Raw genomic sequence first — 21,613 nt, forward strand, 5'->3', positions numbered from 1 at the left:
GGCGGGAGGGCGGGCGGTTGAGCAGACAACACCAACGGCTAATGTGACACGCGCCACTCCTGCGCACGTTTTTATGGGAACGGAAAAGGCACACACACACACACACACACACACACACACACACACACACACACACACACACACCTACACACCTGCTGGCTCATCACACCTCTTTATAAGCCACTAGGCTGCAGTGCAGCTCCTGTCACCAAGCACACTGCTTCCTCCCATCCTACCTGACCATGAATCTCCCACTGATTTACTGTACCTGTCGTCACACAGTAGACACTACTCTCTAAATGAACTATCCAAATATAGTATACTTTGTTAAAAACACCAATTATCCAAATATAGTATACTTTGTTAAAAACACCAATTAAAACATAGCATTAAAAAGCACTCCTTTTTAATTAGTGTCGACTATTGTGGAGACCCTCGAACCACCGAATGCTTGACATTGCTAATGCGTCCAACCTTTGGAGATATGGGAGTACGCCGACATAGGTTAACCCATTTACCCCATGCAGGGATCTACTTGGCTGTCTGCCACAACGTGAGCCTTTGTTGCAGCAGCACACTGACCTCCTGGCATAGGCCTGAGATAAAGAGCACATAGTCATGTAAAAGAGAAACACTTTTATCCGCAAAGTGGGATTTACAACCGATGAAACTCTGGCTCGGTTTTGTGGTTTAAAAAAAGACTATTAACCATAATAGCGCATGCTAGTGCTCAGCTTTGGGGATCATTAATGTACAGTGTGCATGACCTACGCTTACCTCCCAAGACCTTCAGGAATGAGCCATTCAGAACTATCGTGATTCAGTTCTGTTTAGCCATCAGACCATTCCTTCTTGCCTGAACTGTGTTTTGGAAACAGTAAGGGACTTTTTTTTTTTGCACACGTTGGCGGAGCACCAGAGGCTCACGGCAGCCTGAGCACCACTAATCTTTCCAGGCGAGAGCATTCGCCTTGCTTTTAATGAAAGCATCCTCAGCCACGGCACAATCAGCACAACCTATCTGGGCTTATATTTCATTCTGATGGGAGATGTCATCAACACATGCGCACACGCACACGCACACACACACACACACACGCACACGCACACACACACACACACACACACACACACACTGACACACACACACATACACACATACAAAACCAAAAACGCCCCCATTGGTGGAGTGCAGCAGTGGCTTGGGCCAGATCGAAGTGTAGCGGAGAGCCAAGCGTAGCTGGATTGTCTGTGGGCTGCATGTGTGCTGTAGCAGTTGTAGCGGCCTGTCAGAGACAGCTGCAGAGAACCGCTAGAAGGCAGACGATGTGCAGATGACAGAGAGGCACATCTGTACGCTCACTCCCCTCCTTTATTTTGTCAGTTATGTGCCTGAAGCGCTCAGCGCCTCAACCTGGCACGGGGCTCCGAGCACCAGATGTCAGTCAAGCACGTCACCCCTCTCGCTTGACTCCTGTCGTGATGGCTTCTATCTGCCACATGCCTTTGAAGACTGCTAGCTGTATGCCTGTATGCCTATATGCCTGAACCGGCTGAGCCGTGATGATTGCTGTCACCTGACCCGCGGTTACGGGGGCTGGCCTTTGGGAGATGGGCTCCCCTCCTGAGCCGGGGTCTCATCAAGCAGTCTGCCTTGTCTATCTATAGAATTATTTCCATTCTATTTTTCTCTCCTTGAATCTGTTTTCAGAAAAATCTCTGTCTATCTGCTATCTTCTTTTAAAGCATCATAAATACATTTGAGTATATCAAATCGCTTTTGAATTTAGCTGATTTCAACATCAGTGTGTTCAGCTGAATTGTGCTGAATTGATTTGAATGAAGCTGATTGGAACCGAACTGAATTGATTTGAATGAAGCTGAATGGAACTGAACTGAATTGATTTGAATGAAGCTGAACGGACTTAGCTGAGGTGGCGTGAGTGGAGGCCTGGGGCTGCCCTGTGTGCTGGTCTGGCGGGCAGGTGTCCTGCGCTGCGCTGTGCTGTACAGGGTCACTGAGGGCCCTGTCAGGCCGGTGTAGAATGAGCTGCTGGCAGACAGGGTCATGAGTCGAGCCCTCTCACCTCCGCTCCGCTCAGCGTGCCGTGGCGTGGCGCTGCCGGGATCAAACGGTTGCCTCCCTCTCAGAACTGGACACAGCAAATGTCAGTGGAAAATGGAGGGATGAATCATTGATGAGAGTCAGTCGGCAGGTTGAAAGATTGTGTGTGTGTGTGTGTGTGTGTGTGTGTGTTTGTCTCCAGTGTGAAGCTGTGTGTGTGTATTGATGAGAAGGTTAGTGTGACAATGGGTGTATTTGGGTTGTGTGTGTGTGTGTGTGTGAATCCGTGTGTGTGTGTGTGTGTGTGTGTGTGTGTGTGCATGTGAGAGAGAGAGAGTGTGTGTGTGTAGGTTGCTGTATTCATCACTACCGACTGATACCTGTTCCCAGTGTGGGGAGTTTCCCCCTGTGTGAGGTCATCAAGCTCTTTGGTCTTCCTGGCCGTGCCTGCTCCGTCAGAACAGTGTTCACCTCTCTCTCTCAATTCAAATGGCTTTATTGGCATGAATGTACGATACACTGTTGCCAAAGCACTAATAATAATAACAATATAATAATAACAATAGTAAAAATAATAATGGTAATACAGGAACAGATACATTATGTAAATACAAAATAAAACAAATAGATACATACAAAAGTAAAGTCATTACAATTCATGAATTATAATAATTACGTAAAGAGAAAAAAAAAAACATATACAGTAATAGATAAGAATAGATAAAAAACCATGAGTTCAGGCCTATGTTTATAGGTGGTATGGCCTGCTCTCGGATAATGTGGCAGGACTGCACATATTCAGATGCCAAAATGTTACATGTCTCAATTTCCCCCAGGAGGAATGGAAGTTTCTGTTGGTTCGCTAGGTTCATGAAACCAGGGTGGATGTTTTCGAATTGGTTGAAATATACATTTCTTATATTGTGGTACTTTGCACATTCCGTCAGAAAATGAGGCTCATTTTCAACAGCGTTCATATTGCAGTGGACGCATAGTCTCCCTTCGGGAGCCACCCAGCATTGTCTGTGCCGCCCCTTCTCCACTGCAAGACTATGGTCGCTGAGCCTGTACTTTGTCAAAAATAATTCTTTGTTTATAATTTTTGATTTGGATTAGGTATGGTGCCAATTTGTAGTCCTTTTTTAATGTTCTGTATACATTTAGCTTGCTGGACTCTTTCATTTGGTTCTTCCAGCAGTTAGTATAATATTCTATACTGCTTTCTTTTAAATTTCTTAGCCTAGAGGCAATGCTAATGTCTTTCACGCTGAGCCCATGTTTTTGGACAAGGTAGTTGAAGGGGTCTCTCTCTGGGTGTTCATCCCTCAGTTGGGCAGCAGTGTGGTGGTGCCTGTCTGGTTTGCATGTTTGAAGATGGTTCCAGAATTCAGCTGCTCTCTTTTGTGTGTCAAGAAGGAGTGGGTATCTTCCCAACTCTGCTCTACATGCTATGTTGGGGCAACTCCTGTTTACACCCAATATATTTTTACAGAATTCCAAATGGAATAGTTCGGGGGGGCTTTTGTCCCATGAGTCCAATTTGTTTTTAAATGTAGTTCCCCAAACTTCACTCCCATACAGTAGTATAGGTTTCAGTATTGTATCAAAAAGTTTTAGCCAGAGTTTTATGGGGGGGTTATATTTTAGTAGGGATTTCCTGAGCATGTAATAGGTTTTTCTTGCCTTTTCCGTTAGATCAGTTATTGCTCCATCAAAAAGTCCAGTTGAAGAAATCATTAGTCCTAAATAACAATATTTGTTCCAGTTTTTGTTCCAGTTTTTCTTCGCCAATTGTGAAGCTGTAATTATTATTGTGTTTGGATTGTCTTTTTTGGAATACAATGATTTTTGATTTATCCAGGTTAATTTGAAGGGCCCATGTAAGACTGTATTCGTTGACAATAATCTCTCTCTCTCTCTCTCTCTCTCTCTCTCTCTCTCTCTCTCTCTCATTCTCTCTTTCTCTCTCTATCTCTCTCTCTCTCTCTCTCCTTCTCTCTCTCTCTCTGTCTCCCTCTCTCTATCTCTGTCTCTCTCTCCATCCCTCTCTCTCTCTATCTATCTCCCTCCCTCTCTCTCTCTCTGTCTCCCTCTCTCTCTCCCTCTCCCTCTCTCTCTCTATCTCTCCCTCCCTCTCCCTCCCTCTCTCTCTCCTTCCCTCTCCCTCTCTCTCTCTCTCTCTCCTGCTCTCTCTCTATCTCTCTCTCTCTCTCTCTCTATCTCTCTCTCTCTCTATGTGGACGTGAACACAGGGTTTATATTCTCATGTCACTCAGCACCTGTGCAAACACAAGCCACACAAAGCCAGTTCTGCAACGCTCAGCACAATATCCATCTGGACGCTAATCCAATCATTTGCATCAGTCGAGGCCGCAGCAGGCGAGGCACACACACTAACCCTAACTGGCCTGTTCGCCGAGGCCCCCTGATCAGCCTCTGGGCCTGGATGCTTGATCTGGGATTGAGTGCTTTGGTCTGCGTGACAGCTTCATTCACCGTCTGTCAGTGTTGACTTTCTTCTCTCCCCTGCGTTTTCTTTTTGGCTTTTTCCTTTTTTTGTAGTTTATTTTAAAGTGTCGATTCAAACAATGATGTTTCTTTCATCAGTGCTCATCACCCAGGCAACGTCATAGCAGAGATCAATTAACGCCATCTGAAACCCTTCTTCCTCCTGTGCTGAAGCTTAATAAGTTGTCACTCTGCTCTCCTGTTAAAACAAACTATGGCAGCCCACAAAGTCATAATTACTGTTTTAGCACAGGGATGTGAGTGTGTGTGTGTGTGTGTGTGTGTGTGTGTGTGTGTGTGTGTGTGTGTGTGTGTGTGTGTGTGTGTGTGTGTGTGTGTGTGTGTGTGTGTGTGTGTGTGTGTGTGTGTGTGTGTGTGTGGATGCAAATGTAAATTCACAGCTGATAAATGAATCATCACCCACTAAGCGCATGACCCCTTTTTGGCATACTCATTCATGCATTGTTAGGATGAAACACTCAAGGACTACTGGAGGGGAATAGTGATGTTTACGTTGTTAATGCATATTCTATCGCGCTGTGAAGCCATTGCTGAAAGTTTTCTAGATTAAAGATAGAAAGTTGGAGAAGTTCCCTATGAGAATCAGCTAATCTCTTTTTTGTGTCTCCGTGTGTGTGTGTGTGTGTGTGTCACAGGCATCGTGTCCAAGTCCTTTGAGTGTCGCCTGAAGGGCCAGGGAGCCTCCTTCGTCCAGGCGGAGACGGTCTTCATTCCAGAAGATGCATCGTCGTCGGCCGCTGCCACTCTGTGCCGGATCGGCACGTCGGGTCTGGAGGGTCTGGGCTCGGAGGGGGTGCAGCAGGTCATCATCATCCAGGGCTACGACGGGTCCGGCGGCAGCCTGGCGGTGGAGCAGGCGCTGGAGGAGTCGGCGGCCGCCACGCTCCAGACCCTCGCCATGGGCGGCCAGGTGGCGGAGGTGCTCCACATCACCGAGGACGGCCAGCTCATCACCTCCTCCGGTCGCCCGGCGTCCACCGCCGGCACCACTCACATCCAGCTGCCGCACGGGACCACGCAGTATGTGCTGGTGGAGTCCAGCGGCCAGGCTGCAGCCACGGCGGCCATCTTGGAGGGGCAGGGGGCCACTGTAATGGGAGGTGGCCGGGGGGAGGGGGGTCAAGCGATGGTGTCCGAGTCATCAACGTCGTCGGCTCTGGACGCGCTGCTGTGTGCGGTGAGTGAACTGGGCCAGAGGGGCGGTGGTAGTGCTGGCAACGGCGGGGAGGAAGAGGTCATCACCACCACAGACGGGGACGGAGAGGTCATCACCACCACGGTCGGGGACGAAGAGTGCGCTGAGGAGGAAGAGGAGGCCAGAGAGGAAGTCACAGAGGGAGAGGTGGTCTACAGGGAGGTGATGGAAGGGGAGGAGGGGTCTGAACAAGTGGGCATGGTAACCCAGGTGGTCGGCCACACCACGTCGAACGCACACCACGACGAGATGGTGCAGGAGGTGCTGCAGTTTGCCGCCAGCCAGCTGATGATGAAGGAGGGCCTCACGCAGGTCATCGTCAACGACGAAGGCACGCACTACATCGTCACGGAGCTGGACGACAACACCCTGCAGCTGGAGGGCACAGTCTATACCCAGAGCACCGAGGTAGAGCAGGAGGAGGTGGCTGAGGAGGAGGCCCAGGAGACCGGAGAGAGGGTGGTGGTCTACACTGAGGAGGCCACTCATGATGAACATCAGGAGGGATGAGGACAAAAGATAGGGCCCTAGTCTCTGTCAGCACATGGCAGCAGAAGTGGGGCCCAATCCCAGGCCCCCTTCCAAAGTCAACCACTGGCTGTCAGATCAACATTGTTTGCATTCGCATTAAGAGCTTGTGCGGCAGGTAACTCAGGACGACTGTATTTTTCTATTCTCACATCACCCAGGGCTTGACCTGAGAGGGGGATCTTCCATAAGGGCAGGGTGCTGATGGGCTTCTGGATCTATTCTAATGCTATTGGCTTGAGGCAGCGTCACCGGGAAGCAATACCATCATCAATACTCAATACGTTTTTTAGGCATTTCAGGTTCAGTTACAATACATTGGAAGGAATGTATTGTTTATTTAATGCTTTTGAAATAGGTCTTTTGTTCCATTGTTTGTTGACACACTTGAATCACTTTGAGTTTGTTGAATGCTAATTTGATTTGCTTTGTGATGTGTTTTTGTAATTTAATATTTGAAATCACATGGATGTAATGCGGGCTAAGCTGACAAATGCAGTTTGGAGGCGTGACGTTAGGCTGTGCTCCTTGGCTTGAGGTTCACAAGAGATCCCATTTTCAGTTTGCGTGATGTTTCGAACATCACTGTCACATTTTTTTAAAGCTCATTTGTGCTACCAAAACTCTTTGAAAGCCTTTCGAAGTACCACCAAACCAGACTCAGGAAGGTACGACTATCATTTGAAACATTCTGTCCCTTGTATATCAACTGAGGACATTACTGGTCTCATGAACACTTAAACTAGAGACTTCTATGCATTGCGACAGTGTCAAAAGATATTATCTGGATTGGAAGTGCTCAGAATACCATACCATATATTTCTGCCGAGTTCTCCCCCCCTCTTTGGCAACTTGATCAGTTCAATTCATAGGATTCTTTAAAATGAGGTTTGTTTCTGAACAATCATTCTGTATGTTTTGACAGTGGTCTGAAGCAGAGACACAACATGAAATAGTTTTCTTTTTGCTGGCAGTCCTCTTCAAATAAAGCTTGATTTGTAATGTTTCAGTCCTTCTCAAATGTGATTGTTTGTCAAATATCTCAAGATTTCCCTTCATTTTATGAAACCCAACTGCCACATAAGAAGTCGAAGTCCAGAATATCAAACCTCCTTCCTTGCTCTCCGAGAAACCGGCCTGTGTCTTACCTGCACTTACCATCGTCCTTACCTCACTTACCAGTGTCCTAACCTCACTTACCCGCATTGCTCTCATCCTAAACAGGTTTGGAAAGGCATTAAAAACACATGTCAGTCATGCAAGCTCCATCGCCCTGATCCCTGCAACTGATATGCATCTAAGATCATAAATGTCTTCAGTCACTAAATGAGCCGGAGATATGGTGGAGATGTTTTTTTGTTGCATTCCTTTGCTGTCAGCGAATCCACTTCTGGCCATGGCCTGCATAGATACAACACAATGTTTCACAGGTGTAGACAAAACAAACATGCACCAGCCATGTGTGCTGTGTGGGCTGTGCCTGGTGGATTAGGACAGGATGGAGAGGAGAGGAGGAATGCGGAGGAATCTTCTTTTATTCTGCCGCCGTGAGGGCACCCTGTAATTTCATATGGCATCCCGCTCGGTTTCCTCTCGTACCAAAAATATAAGCCTTTGCTTGCCTCTCTAACTCTCTCTCTCTCTCTGTCTCTATATCCATCACTCTTGCTCTCTCTCTCTCTCTCCCTCTCTCTTTCTCTCTCTGTCTCTATATCCATCACTCTTGCTTTCTCACTCTCTCTATATCTCTCTTTCTCTGTCTCTGTCTCTATATCCATCACTCTTGCTCTCTCACTAGCTATTTCACCTACACTCCTTTTTCCTACCATATTTTGGACTTTCACTCTGTTTAGATTTGTCAAATCCTCTCTCTCTCTCTCCTCCTCTCAGCCCCATAAATGCACATTCTGTCTGTACAACTCTGTCCCTCGACATCAGGATTTAAAGACAGTCGACTGGCTTTCCCATTAAAATGATGTCTGTGCATGGCTTTGTGTGTGTGTGTGTGTGTGTTTGTTTGTGTGTGTGTGTGTGTGTGTGTGTGTGTGTGTGTGTGTGTGTGTGTGTGTGTGTGTGTGTGTGTGTGTGTGTGTGTGTGTGTGTGTGTGTGTGTGTGTGTGTGTGTGTGTGTGTGTGTGTGTGTGTGTGTGTGTGTGTGTGTGTGTGTGTGTGTGTGTGTGTGTGCGCAATCTCTTTTCTCACTGTCTTGCGTGTACACAGCCCCTCCACTATAGTGTGTCATTTGTGGGTGTTTATGTTTCTGTGGTTGTGTGTGTGTGTGTTTGATGTTTGTATGTGAATAAGTGCTTATCTGCATCAGTGAATTATTGCATGTGTATATGTGCATGCTACCAGCTTCTTTTGCAAATAACTATTTTTGTGTGTGGGGGGGGGGGGGGGGGTTTGGGTGTGTGTGTGTTTGTGTTTGTGTGTTCGTACACGCTCGACATCTGTACTCTGATTTGCTGTACTCTCTGCAAGTGTGTGTGAGAATGAGGATGTTTCATTGCGTGTGTGTGTGTGTGTGTTTGTGTACAGTGGTTGCGCTGTGCGTCTCCTGCTCCCTTAATCAGAGCTGGGTGGTTGATTATTAGCTGCAGCAGGCCGTGCGTGTGACATGGCAGGGGGAGGAATTAGCAGCTGTCAGCCGGTGATGAGTTAATTTCCTGACAGGCCAGAGTCAAGCCCTCCCACTCCACAACACACCACTCACACACGGCCAGACGGCTGATGGAAACCTGTCGCTTAATTGGAGTGCCATGAAAGGGCAAGGGGAATAGGACAGTGTGTGTGTGTGAGTGTGTGTGTGTGTGTGTGTGTGTGTGTGTGTGTGTGTGTGTGTGTGTGTGTGTGTGTGTGTGTGTGTGTGTGTTGCGTGGGAGGAGGGGTATGTCTTGGAGTTTTCCTTTTCAATCACTGGATTTCATAGTTGTCGGTACAGCATGCTTGTCTATAGGGGATTCGTAGGTACTCTTTGTGGTAAGTCTGAGTTAACGTTAAGGTGTGCATGTTAACGTTATGGTGTGCATGTTAACGTTATGGTATGTGTGTTTGGTAAGGAAGTGCATGTTAACGTTATGGTGTGCATGTTAACGTTAAGGTGTGCATGTCAACGTTATGGTATGTGTGTTTGGTAAGGAAGTGCATGTTAACGTTATGGTGTGCATGTTAACGTTAAGGTGTGCATGTCAACGTTATGGTGTGCATGTTAACGTTAGGGTATGTGTGTTTGGTAAGGGAGTGCATGGTTAGACAGTTGAACGCTACGCAGGAGTCGGATGGCCCCACGGGAAAGGATGTGTCAATGGCAGGGTTGTGGAGATGAGAGATCTTGACTTTCTGCATGGAACAGGTGTGTGTGTGTGTGTATTAGTGTGTGTGAGTGTTTTTGTTCACTATACATTTTTGTTTAGGGGACTGTCATGAAATGGAGTTGGAAGAGGAGGATCCAAGATGGTGATGGTGGTCCTTTTCTTTTCTATCAGTCTTTGGAAGACGGGGGTGCATGTATGTGGTTAGCAGAGATGGGGGTAAAGGTGTGTGTGTGTGTGTGTGTGTGTGTGTGTGTTGGGGGTGGTGGTGATGAGGTGTGGGGGGGTCAGGTTGAGTATGATAAATATGGCAATTCTATTTAGTGTCCGTGTGTTGAGAGCATATCAGCCTGAGGATCGCTCTCTTAATGCGGCCGCTATCACTTCTGCTCCCCCTCTGGCTGTATTAGTATGCTGGGTAATGGCTTCTATTTGCGCTACGTGTCCTCGGGCTGGCAGGTACAATTCCATTCGGAGGACTTGTTTATTTGTGCTCTGTTTCTCTGTGGGCACGCCTGTTACTTCCTGGGCCGGAGGATGAGCTCGCACAGGAAGTGGAGCAGATGGAGACCGCTGTGATGAAGGTTTCACCGGGACATCATTCTGAAGGTTTCACCGGGACATCATTCTGAAGGTTTCACCGGGACATCATTCTGATTATTCACTTCAGTTTGTCACCCAAAGACTGACTGCAGAAGACTGCCTTTACATGAGACAGTTTGCATGAAAGTGGGGTGTGGGGTCAATGTCAAAAGTAAGGACTGACCAATGTCCTTATTTGATCTAGAATGTTATAAACAAAAACATTATTACAGCATTGTGCAGGTTTTAATTGCAATATCTAATTTAAAAAAATATATGTATCGATTTTTTTGGATGGAAATGTAGTTTGTGTGATGTTTTACAATGTCTCAAAAATCATTATCTTTCATTGTCTTCACCAGTCGAAGCCCCTCATTGTCTGGGACTCTCTCAGTGTTTGCAGTGAAAAACATTATTAGTTTTAAATTAGCTAAAGATTTGCAAACCCTCATGTCGATGCTACTGATTAAGAGAGGGATGGCCTCCTCTGTGGTCAGCTGGCCAGTTCAACACCGCTTCCCTTTCTAGTGGATGGGGAACAGAACAGGGCAGGGCAGGGCAGGGCAGGGGAGGGGAGGGGAGGGGTACAGGGGGGATTGATGGGGGGTGAGGGGAGTTAGCGCCCGTCCCAGGGCCTTGTGGAAACCCTACCCACCCCCACCCCCTCCCTGCCTCTCAAGCCCTTTGATCATGTTAATCCGGCCCGCTCGCACAGATACCCCGCCATACATACCTCAACTCCCCACGATGACACTCCACCTCATTCCACCCCTACATGCTGCATTCATGCAAGGAAAAAGAAGGAAAAAAAGAGCAAGGGAGAAAGAGAGAGAAGAGGGGTGAATGACCACCTGCCTCCACTCCATTCCAAAATGGAGAGGGAGAAAGAGAAAGAAAAAGAGTCAATGTAAAGAGCCATCTCTCAGCACTTCATTACCAAAAAGGCTCTGACTGAAAAACAACGTTATTAGCTCGGCTATGCCAGAGTGGTGATCACACAATTAACGAGGATTTCAACTTTGAGCCAGAAACAACTGCAACATACTGCGACTGGCAATTAGAATGGAGGAGTACTTCTACACACTGGCTCTCTCTCTCACTCTCACTCTCACTCTCACTCTCTCTCTCTCATACTTTCTGTCTCTGTCATAGGCATGCAGCCATTTGTCTTTCTCAGTCGCAACCAGAAATATCTGCACATACTGTTGTTCACATTTAGACGTAAAGAAAGGAAGACAGAGAGAGAGAGAGAGGAGGAGGGAAGGTTTGGGAACTACTGACGACAGAAAGACAAAGATGGACACTGGTCCTGCCTCTCTCTTGTGAGAGAAATCCTCAAGTAAAGACAGGGCACTTAAGAAAAGTGTCAGGTTCTCTCAAAATAATTTGGATAAATCTGTTTCTCTCCCCCCCCCCTTTACACTTCCCCATTTAGGTTTGCAATATTTAAAATCTGTCTCTGGAGAGATATACAGTATGTTAAATCCACTGCCTCGAATTAAGCACTTTAACACGTTTTTTTAAACCTGATGTCATTTGGGGAATTTTGAGTTCCCAGTGAAACAGGCACGCAACCCCCTCTCCAACTTCATCTGAGGTGATTCATATGTTCTTTTGGCTTTCAGTCCTTCCAGTAGTTATGTGACTGGACAACTTTTCCTGAGTTTAATGTGACTGGCAGCCCTCGGTTGCCCAATTGGGAGGAGATGGATCGGGACATTTTGGTACGCATCCCAACGCTTTTGGTAATTCACACCAAAATACAGGTCACACAAAGAACACAACACATACCAGTCCTTTTTTTTCTTTTTTTCAATATGGCATAACACCATTTCCCTCACGCCCCCTCCCAAGGTCACTAACACATTAATGGATGCCATTTCCTGCTTCATTTCTGAACCTCTTTGTTCCTCGTCTTTGTTTATGTTTTCTTTATGACTCCTCTTGCTTACACCTCTCATGCATGGAACGTGCAGGGGAACGGGGGGAGTCGACACGGAAGAGCCCCTCTTTTAACGCACACACACACACACACACACACACACACACACACACACACACACACACACACACACACACACACACACATGTTTGAATGAGCTCATTTACCGGATATGCGCTTTAAGTTTTTGTTTAGATTGGATTATGGTGGTATTGCACACGACACCGACATTAAACCATTTCCGCCCCTAATCTGCTTCTGCGGGGGCGGAACATTTATGTCATTCAAAAAAAAAGATTCAAATAACATACTCACACCATCACTCTAGTTGATCCCTTTAACACATTTTTCGCAAAATGTTGCTTGCATTTTGTGTGCAAGACGGACGTCCTTTTTATGCAGAAAAAAAGGAAAAAGTCGGATTTACAAATAGCTCTTGAACAGAATTTAGTGGGATGGATGGCTTAAAAGGGTCAGGATAGCCAGACTTAGGCTTATACTTAGACGTACTTATCCACAGCTGTGTACACACACAAACACACACACACACATATACACACACATGCTCTTATACACACATGCACACTTTAAGTTGTGCCCTCCTTTCCCTTTTGCTCTTTATTCATCCTTTCACTCTCCCTCCACATATCTGTTCATCTTAGTCACCGAGCTCCAGGAGAAGATGATCGTCCCTGGCTCTCGCTGCAGCGGTCAGCGTGCCTTCTTGGAACCAGAGTGGCCACTGGACCCCCCTCCTGCCCCCCAACCCCTCCTCATCCAACCCTCTCACCCCCAGCCCAGTGAGGCAGGGCGGGAGCAGCATCATTGGGGGCTCAGGAGTGCAATGGTTTGGGGGGGGGGGGGAAGGGGGGAAGGGGGGGGGCTGGTGGTGGTGGTGGTTCACAGATCATGCCGAGAGGCTCCACGGGAGTGATAAGAGCGAATAAGCTGTCAGCGGCGGCTTCGGATGGGCCTTATTGTTCATATTTAGATGGCGGAACAATGGAGGGGTGTCAGACTCCCATAGTTCATAATCTGCTGATGCTGACCAAGTGTCAGTGTGATCCATGAGCGGCGAGGCTCCTGCATCCTTAAGCAATCCCCTGTAGGAATGTCATGGGGGAGAGTACAAATGGGACAGCATCTGCTGGACTATAGATAGATAGGTATATAGAAGAAGAAGGGGAGGGAAAGGGAGGTTTGAAGAAGGGGAAAGAAGAGGAGGAGGGGGAGGTATAGAGAAAAAAAGAAAAGAAGGCAAAGAAAAGGAGACGAGACAGATGGATAGAATGGAAATTAAAGAGGAATAATGGTGGGATGAAAGAAAAGGGCTGAGGAGATGAAGGCCAAATGTTCTCATCTTTTTTTAATTCCTTCAGTAAAGCGAGGAAAATTAGAACTTCTTGATTGTGAAAAGCGCGATGGTTGCAACTAAGGCAATGGCGAGCACCTGTGTTTCCGACAGGGAAGTTTGTTTTGTGTGTGTGTGTGTGTGTGTGTGTGTGATTGTGATTGTGTGTGTGAGTGTGTATGGAAGAATATGATAAAGACACTGAAGGGAGAGATGCTAAAGATGATGAGGCCTATAGGGAGAAGAAGAAAGAGCAGAGAAAAGCGGAGAAAGAGAGAGAGAGATCGTGAGGGGCCCACGGTGTCAGTGGAGGAGAAAGAGAATGGGTTTCAGATTAAAGAAGAGGCCCCTGGATGCTCGTTCCAGCACAATTAGATCCTGATTCAGGGTCTCGAGTCTCAGGGCCAGGGGCTCTTAACGCTCTCTCTGTCACAGAGACCTCGTGCCTCTGCCCTGTCTCGACATGAGAGAGTGATTAAAAGCTTGAAATATTCAAATCTTTTTTTGTTCCATTGTGGACCTAGTGTCCCTGTGCCTCCAGAACTCTCCGTGGTTGAGTGCCTGTGTCATTGCACGTGAGGCCTCAGGGATAGAACTTTCTGGAAGGGTTGTGTCACCTTGTTGACAAGATTGTTGTCAACACTTAGTTTTGCTGCGAGACCAGTACAAACTACAAAAAAAATTAGTTTGTGTGTGAGTGTGGGTGTGTTAATGAGACTGGGAGTTGAAAGTGTGTCTTAAAGAAAGTCCCCCCCCACACACACACACACACACACACACACACACACACACACTTCTCTCTACATCCTCCATTTGCTGTCAAAACCATTAGACACGTATGCAGAGAAATATGAGATGGTATCAGTAACGCATGAGCAGCAGTAATTAGTCTGTGTGTTTGTGAGAGAGTGTAAGTGTGTGTGTGTCACACCACCTTGACAGGTACAGGAAATGGGAATAATCACCTTCCCAAAGCTTCTTCTTCTGGGAACTTTCTGAATTATATATCACCTATTGTGTGTCTATGTGTGTGAGTGTGTGCGGCCATAATCGTGATGTGATATGATATGCTAATGGTTTCATAAATTTTTCGCAAGCTCTCGTGTACCAGAAAAACAGAGACTAAGGCCCTGTCATGCCATCATAATTACCAGGGGGTGCGTTTAGCAAAGTGTCTGTCCCTGGCAAAAACACTGTGTGTCTCCTGTGTCACTCCCTCGCGTGATTCACCACTCCTGCTTGTCAGATTGCATTGTGGATGTGCTAGCCATGAATGCACACAGAGGCCCCCAAACCCCTGTGCACCATTATTAGCACCATTGAAGGAGGCTAGCAGTGCACTTAGCAGCGGTGTCGGCAGTCATCTTTATGGACTCTTTATGACTAGTAGTGGTAATGTGTGTGTGATAGTTGGAGCAGGAGAGCATGCACTTGTAAAAATGAGGTGTGACAGACTGGAAGATGATGGTACCCCTATGCTTTATTGGAAAATTGTGTTGCCATTCTGTTTAATACCCTTGGCAGACTTTGCTTGGATTGGCAGCACGCCTGCTATGTAGAAGGTCTGAAGACTTTCCCAGAATGCAGCGCTTCCGTGGCCACCGCTGCTCCTGCCTCCTCCGTCGTCGGAGTCCTGCTCAGCGTCAAGGCCCTGAGCTCTGACATCCAATACAAACACCACAGCGCGGCTGCTCCGCCCGGAGAAAAGAGCACCTATCTGTGCGCATGCTAAATGTCAGCGACATCGGCGGCACAAGGTTAGCCAGTCCTCCCGCATGAGTTCCCACCCGCCAAGGCCACCACTCACCCCGTAATCACCCGGATCCTGTTTCGCCTCGCCTGTCTATGCAGTGCAAACCTGAGGCCCTCCCTGTCTTTTCACACCAGCCCCCCACCCCACTCCAGCCTTGATTCTTGTAGTTGTGCAAGTGTTAGGCTATTTCTGTGCACTCAAATCCCATTAGTCCATAGAGATATCAGAGGTAACTCGATAATTCATGCCACACTTCTCACTTTCTTCGGGCATAGGTGGCTGTTTAGAAAACCTACAGATCTTCAGAAGTCTGATTTTTGTGGAGACCAGATCTAGCCAATTACTCCACAAAGAACTGGATTCTTTGTTATTAGCGGGCTCACAGAGGAGGCTTATGTTGAAGGAAGACAGGCCTCTGACATCATTGTAGCCTGGTACAAGCCCAGAAACTCAAATTAGGGACGGTGGGCGATCCAAAGGGAGAAAAATAGGCAGGTGTTACATGAAGAGACAAATCCTTCCCCATTGCTCTTTGGAAGAGTGAGAACTTGAGATGCCCTTTCAGAACAAAAGTCTGTTTGTAGTCAGTCAAAGACCTGGAAAGATGCTGTAATTTGAACGTCTTTAATACTCCACACAGTGAATTAGCAACTAGCATCAACCCTTAGAGAAAAGAAAGAAATGAAAACATGTCCCCTACCCCCTGTCTGTATACAGGTGATGCCATATTCTAGCAACTCAGAGAAACCTTGCGTCCATCCCCCATACCTGCACTGAGGGGTCTCAGTGGTGCACACAAACATGATGGAAACACAAGCTGAACCTTACAGCAACCCAGAGAGAAAAGCACAGGATTTTTTTCTCCCTTTCAACAGGGTGTTGGAGCTCCAGCCTCGGGCATGGCTTGTATGCCCAGGAGAGCACCTTGTGGAAACAACAGTGACCTAAGCTGCCGTGATGCAGCTGTTCCTGGGCTCTGGTGCCGGGCAGCTGCCTCTAAGACGCGGCAACGTTTGCGTCAGATCAGACGATTGATAACCACAGGCATTCATTCAGCTGGATGTCAGTCACATGGTTGAGAACCCATCATTGTCACTCCTCTGGGCTCCACCCCATAATACTGTACAGTTCTACTGAGGCAATGTCATTCTTGTTATGACCATGGACATGTATACTTGAGCTAATAGTGGCAAACACTTTCACCAGATTGCATTTGTTATTGTAATGTACAAAGTTGAAAAAACAGTGTTAATTATAAGAACCCATAGTAAGGGCTTGCCACTGTAAGAGAAGACCCAATGTGGTTGTGTCTTTACACACTTCCCACTGTGTTTGGATGATGATCTTACATACATTTAGAAAAACATAATACAGGCAGTCTTGTATATGTCTCCCTATAGTGAAAAGCCAATGCGATAGGCTGGAAGAATCATTAAATGGAACTGTTTGGACAGCTCCTTTAAATTTGGATTGTAATTTTCTTCTGAACTGAGCATAAACATTGGCATGAAAAATGTAACAATGTGTTTAATGGCTGCACTTGGTATGTTAAATCGCAGCATGATGACAGCACTTTTGAATTACAATCACTCTCGACTGAATCTATAAATGAAAAGCAACCGGGTATACTAAATGTGGCTAATTAGCCACCGCTAGCCCCAGTGTCTTTAACAGCAAATGCTCTTGATGTTCATAAAGGATTGCTGTTAGCACATGCGTATTGTTGCAACACAGAGATTCAAGCTGTTTCACTTGTAATGAACGCACAAATCACTGCAAACCTATACTAGCAAATGGAGAGTACTGCAGAGACTCATGCCAATGCATAGCCAGTGGTGGACAGTTACAAAGTAGATGTAATTCGTTCCTGTACTTAAGTTACACGTATCTGTACTTTACTCAAGTCTTTCTATTTGGTGAGACTTAATACTTCCACTACATTTCAAAGTGAAAATTCGTACTTTCTACTCCATTACCTTTAGAAAAACTCGTTCCTTTTTACCAAATCGAATCAAACTAGACGTAACGCAGAGCGTTACAAAATATGACCGCCGAACTGTTCAGTAGGTTTTAACACAGAATGAATCATGGTTGTCAGTGTGGTTTGTGTGTTTTTATGTGTTTTGTGTGTGTAAATTGGTTTGTGTTTCATTTTTATGTATTAAAGGGATTATTATGACCGCCGTGCGAGAGCTTTTTGAGAATGTATTTTTGTCATTGAACTGACTAAACTCCTTTAAAAATGCAGTTTGATATCAGTATTTAATACTATGAATATTATAATTTGTTTCCCTGAGTTAAAATAACATTAGCACCCCCTATCGTAACAAGAAATTACTGCACGGAGGACGTCCTCCCCTTGGCTCCCATTGAGATCAATGGGATCTGTCTCTGATACTGACGGCTCGTGGGGCTCATTCACTTACATTTCCAAGGGGAGTCTGAGTCTGAGTCTGCGCCAATATCGCTTAACCAATAAACAACGGATTTGGCGTTGAAGGGAGGGGATTAGACATTAATACCGAACGAAGTTTCCCTCTTCAACCATTCTGCAAAAGGATATCGATAACACGTCACCCTTAAAGATTGTTGTAGAAAGATAGCAAATAAAGAGGATGTGCAATGGAGAACGAAGATGTTGTTCATGTTTTATTGAACAAACCGTTTCATTCATTGAGCTACAGAGAAAAGGTTAGTATCAAAACAACAGGGAAACCTGTTCCAAAAATCCTAGTCACTTAACCCAATGGTAAAACCGCTTCCGTTAATACTAAATGGTATGCGAAATACTTATAGCTCACTGGTACCATACAAAAACAATCGGCTGTACTGTTTTGTTTAAATCGTTCATACGCCTATTGTTAGTCTGACTGACACGTTCAGCTGACATTCTGAATGGAAATTGTTAATGAATGTTTCAGAACGCGATGTGTTTCGTATCTATTCTAATTAGCCTACTTGTCACTTGGGCATTGGCCTCATACTTGGCTACTTTGAGTGATAATAATCTGGCATAATCTGAGCAGCAATTATAGGAAGTTTTTGTTTTTGCAATTTTAGAGAACAAAGGTAATTTACTCAGGGTTTGTTCTTTTTCCATAGGTCTATTTGTTAAATATAAGCTTAAAGCATCTGCTAAAACAGACACATAGCCAAACATAAAAATATATTTCTGTTTAATACAAAATTTAGTCAAAGTCAGTCCACCCCTAAGTGATCAATGAACATTGACCAACATTCTGAAACATCCACATTTGCCACAAACAATGTAGGCTAACAGCACATGTTATAGTTAGTGAAAAAATCTTTACTTTATGTGACCTGTTTTAACAAACTACATTGCAAAAGAAAAATGTACCAAAACAATCCACAAAAAAAGTAGTTAATAATAATAACTACTTAATAATTACTTTAATACATAAAAATGAAACACAAACCAATTTGCACACACAAAACACACAAACACACTAACAACCATTACTCATTCTGTGCCAAAACCTACTGAACAGTTCGGCGGTCATATTTTGTAACGCTTTGCGTTACGTCTAGTTTGTGATAGATTTTGATGATTTGGTAATGTAATGTTTTGTGTACTACTTTTTTGTGGATTGTTTTGGTATATTTTTCTTTTGCAACGTAGTTTGTTAAAACAGGTCACATAAAGAGGTGTGGAAACAAAGTGAAGTTTCCAACCACCAACAGGTGGCGCTATAGGTAATATCAGTCAGGCATATGTACAGGCATATGTACGGGTTCGGGCCAGCGTCCACCCTAAGACATTTTCTCTGGATCAAACAATGTTCGCAAGAGTTATAAGAGACTTTGTGTTTTGTGGCAAGCACTGGCAAATTGGCAAAGTTTGAGGGTCTGCCACACCCACACCTTCCGACTAATGAGAAAATCCAATATAACTTTTAGTCGCCCATGGCTGAAGAGTAACCTGACAACATTTCAAGGCGTTAACATTAAATTTGTCGGAGGAGTTTGATCAGATGCGAGGTGTGCAAACGCCGTCAAAACGCATCTTCCCCTCAAAATGGCCGACTTCCTGTGGACCTGCCACCATGGCGTCAAGAGACTTTTTGGTGTGTCCAAGCATGATAAAGACGTGTACCGAATTCCGTCAAGCTACGCCAAAATAACCCCAATGCACAGGGTTTTTTGCAATGTTCTAGGGGGCCATTTTGCTCCATCCATGGACAAAAACTCTACCAAAGATGGACAGTTACAGGCTTGATGTCCCTGGCAAATTTGGTTATTTTTCGAGCACTTTGACATATATGCGATTACCATTAAATTTGTCGGAGGAGTTCGATCAGATGCGAGGTGTGAAAACGCCGTCAAAACGCATCTTCCACTCAAAATGGCCGACTTCCTGTGGACTTGCCACCATGGCCTCAAGAGACTTTTTGGTAATTTTTCGAGCACTTTGACATATATTCGATTAAAACACTTAATTTTTGCTTTTTAATTTTTAACTAGGTGGCGCTATACATGTAATGACAATATGGTATGGGTTGACATAGCCCCTTAACACAAACATACAAGAACAATTTGGCCCTCCAAGGCTCTACAGTTCTCGGGATATTCGAAGAAAACTGTGTCGCGCCACCTGCAGGCCAGTTGGTGTACAACCATATAAATCAATTTATTGCATGCCCCCCCGTGAACGGAAGTCCACAAAACTTAACGTGCAGTCAGCAGGTGTCATAGTGATCCCACACCTCCGATTTCGTGCAGTTCTGACCTTGTCAACTTACAATTAAAATGTTTTACAACTAGGTGGCGTTATACATGAAATAAGTGGTGGTGGAATGGTTGACGTAACCTCTTAAGACGCAGACCCCGCTGTTTCAGTGGCCCGGAAATCGTTGACAGAAAATCTGCAAACAGAAAAAAAAAAAAATAAATAACCAGAAAAAAAACTCTGACTAAACCTATATGACCGCCAGAGGTCAAAGCGAGTGCAGAATCGCACCAATCAGGGCTCATTGCGCAATTTGCTCTGAAGTCCTTTCGGTTTAGTCGGTTTCGATCGTTCGTTGAGCGCAAGCTACGTTGAATCCGTTACAACACCGCTGCAGCATTTGAGCACAAAAGATGAAAGGCCATGAGAACCATAATTCATCAAGGTAATTTTACTTTAATACTTAAGTAAACATAGAACAAAAAGTTGGGAAATTTGTGTTTGGTAGATTATTTCTTTGTTGTAACAATGCTTCTCGGCAATACATCTTATACCGTTGGAAAGCCTGTTTAGTACCCTTTTAATTGGTCCCACATTTGTAAGGAACATGCATTTGTGGGATGAGCAGCACATCTGAGTATGTGGGTTGCGCCCATGAAAAATATGCCAAATAAACGTACGTACAAAAAGTAAGACAATTTGTGTTTGGTAGATTATTTCTTTGTTGTAACAATGCTTCTTGGCAAAAAACGTGTTGTACCGTTGGAGAGCCTGTTTACTCCCCTTTCAGATGATACCACATGTGCAAGAAACTGCAGAGCTGAGTTTGTGGGTTGCGCCGATGAAACATTTGCCAAACAGCTTATTCTGGCAAACTTTTCATGGGTGCAACCCACAAACTCAGCTCTGCAGCTCATCCCACTAATGCATGTTCCATGCAAATGTGGCACCATTTGAAAGGGAAGAAAACAGGCTTTCCAACGGTATGAGATTTATTGCCAAGAAGCATTGTTACAACAAAGAAATAATCTACCAAACACAAATTTCCTTACTTTTTGTTCTATGTTTACATATGAAGGCAAATACTTTTATACTTTTACTCAAGCGGAAATTCAAAGTGCATACTTCCACTTTTACTGGAGTAATATTTTACACAAGGTATCTATACTTTCACTTAAGTACGTAGTTAGTGTACTTTGTCTACACTGTGCATAGCCACACAACCACATCAATAAGTTATACTACAGGGCTTAGCGCAGCTTCCTTGTGTGTGAGAGAGATGTAGATAGTTCCCAAAATGTTGTGTATTTAATGTTAATGTTTAATGTTTAACAATGTTCGGTTTTGGAATGTTGCCGTGTCTACTTTTGTGTCTATGTTAGTGTGCATTGCTGTTTTTTCACGTGTTCATAAAGTTGTGTTCCTGTGGCTGTGCGGTGTATGGTGCCCAGGAATAGTTGGGAGTGTCTTCTCAGCTAAAACGCTACAGTACAGAACATGTAACACATGCAGCTCCGCTGCTAAATACACACAAGTCTGCATTCAATATAAGCTTGACCCCACTACACTTAAACAAGCTGTGCATATCGTGCTGCGTGTGGATCGCTGCTTATTTGTATAATAACTTGCATTTCTAAGGCACTAGTTTTGGCACTGTATTTTAATGATGG

At 45.2% G+C, this 21,613-nt stretch overlaps 1 protein-coding gene across 1 annotated transcript in view; it reads left to right on the top strand.

Moving 5' to 3' along the window:
• znf407 (zinc finger protein 407) overlaps positions 1 to 7,192 on the top strand; it is a 147,851-nt gene extending 140,659 nt beyond the window's left edge. Inside the window, exon 9 of the mRNA XM_080857949.1 lies at positions 5,230 to 7,192. Coding sequence (XP_080714075.1) covers positions 5,230 to 6,299 — 1,070 coding nt within the window. The 3' untranslated portion in view covers positions 6,300 to 7,192. The remainder of the gene's footprint in view (positions 1 to 5,229) is intronic.
• The last annotated feature ends 14,421 nt before the right edge of the window (positions 7,193 to 21,613 follow it).

Source organism: Sprattus sprattus, assembly GCF_963457725.1.
Source record: "Sprattus sprattus genome assembly, chromosome: 19".
Classification (NCBI taxonomy): domain Eukaryota; kingdom Metazoa; phylum Chordata; class Actinopteri; order Clupeiformes; family Clupeidae; genus Sprattus; species Sprattus sprattus.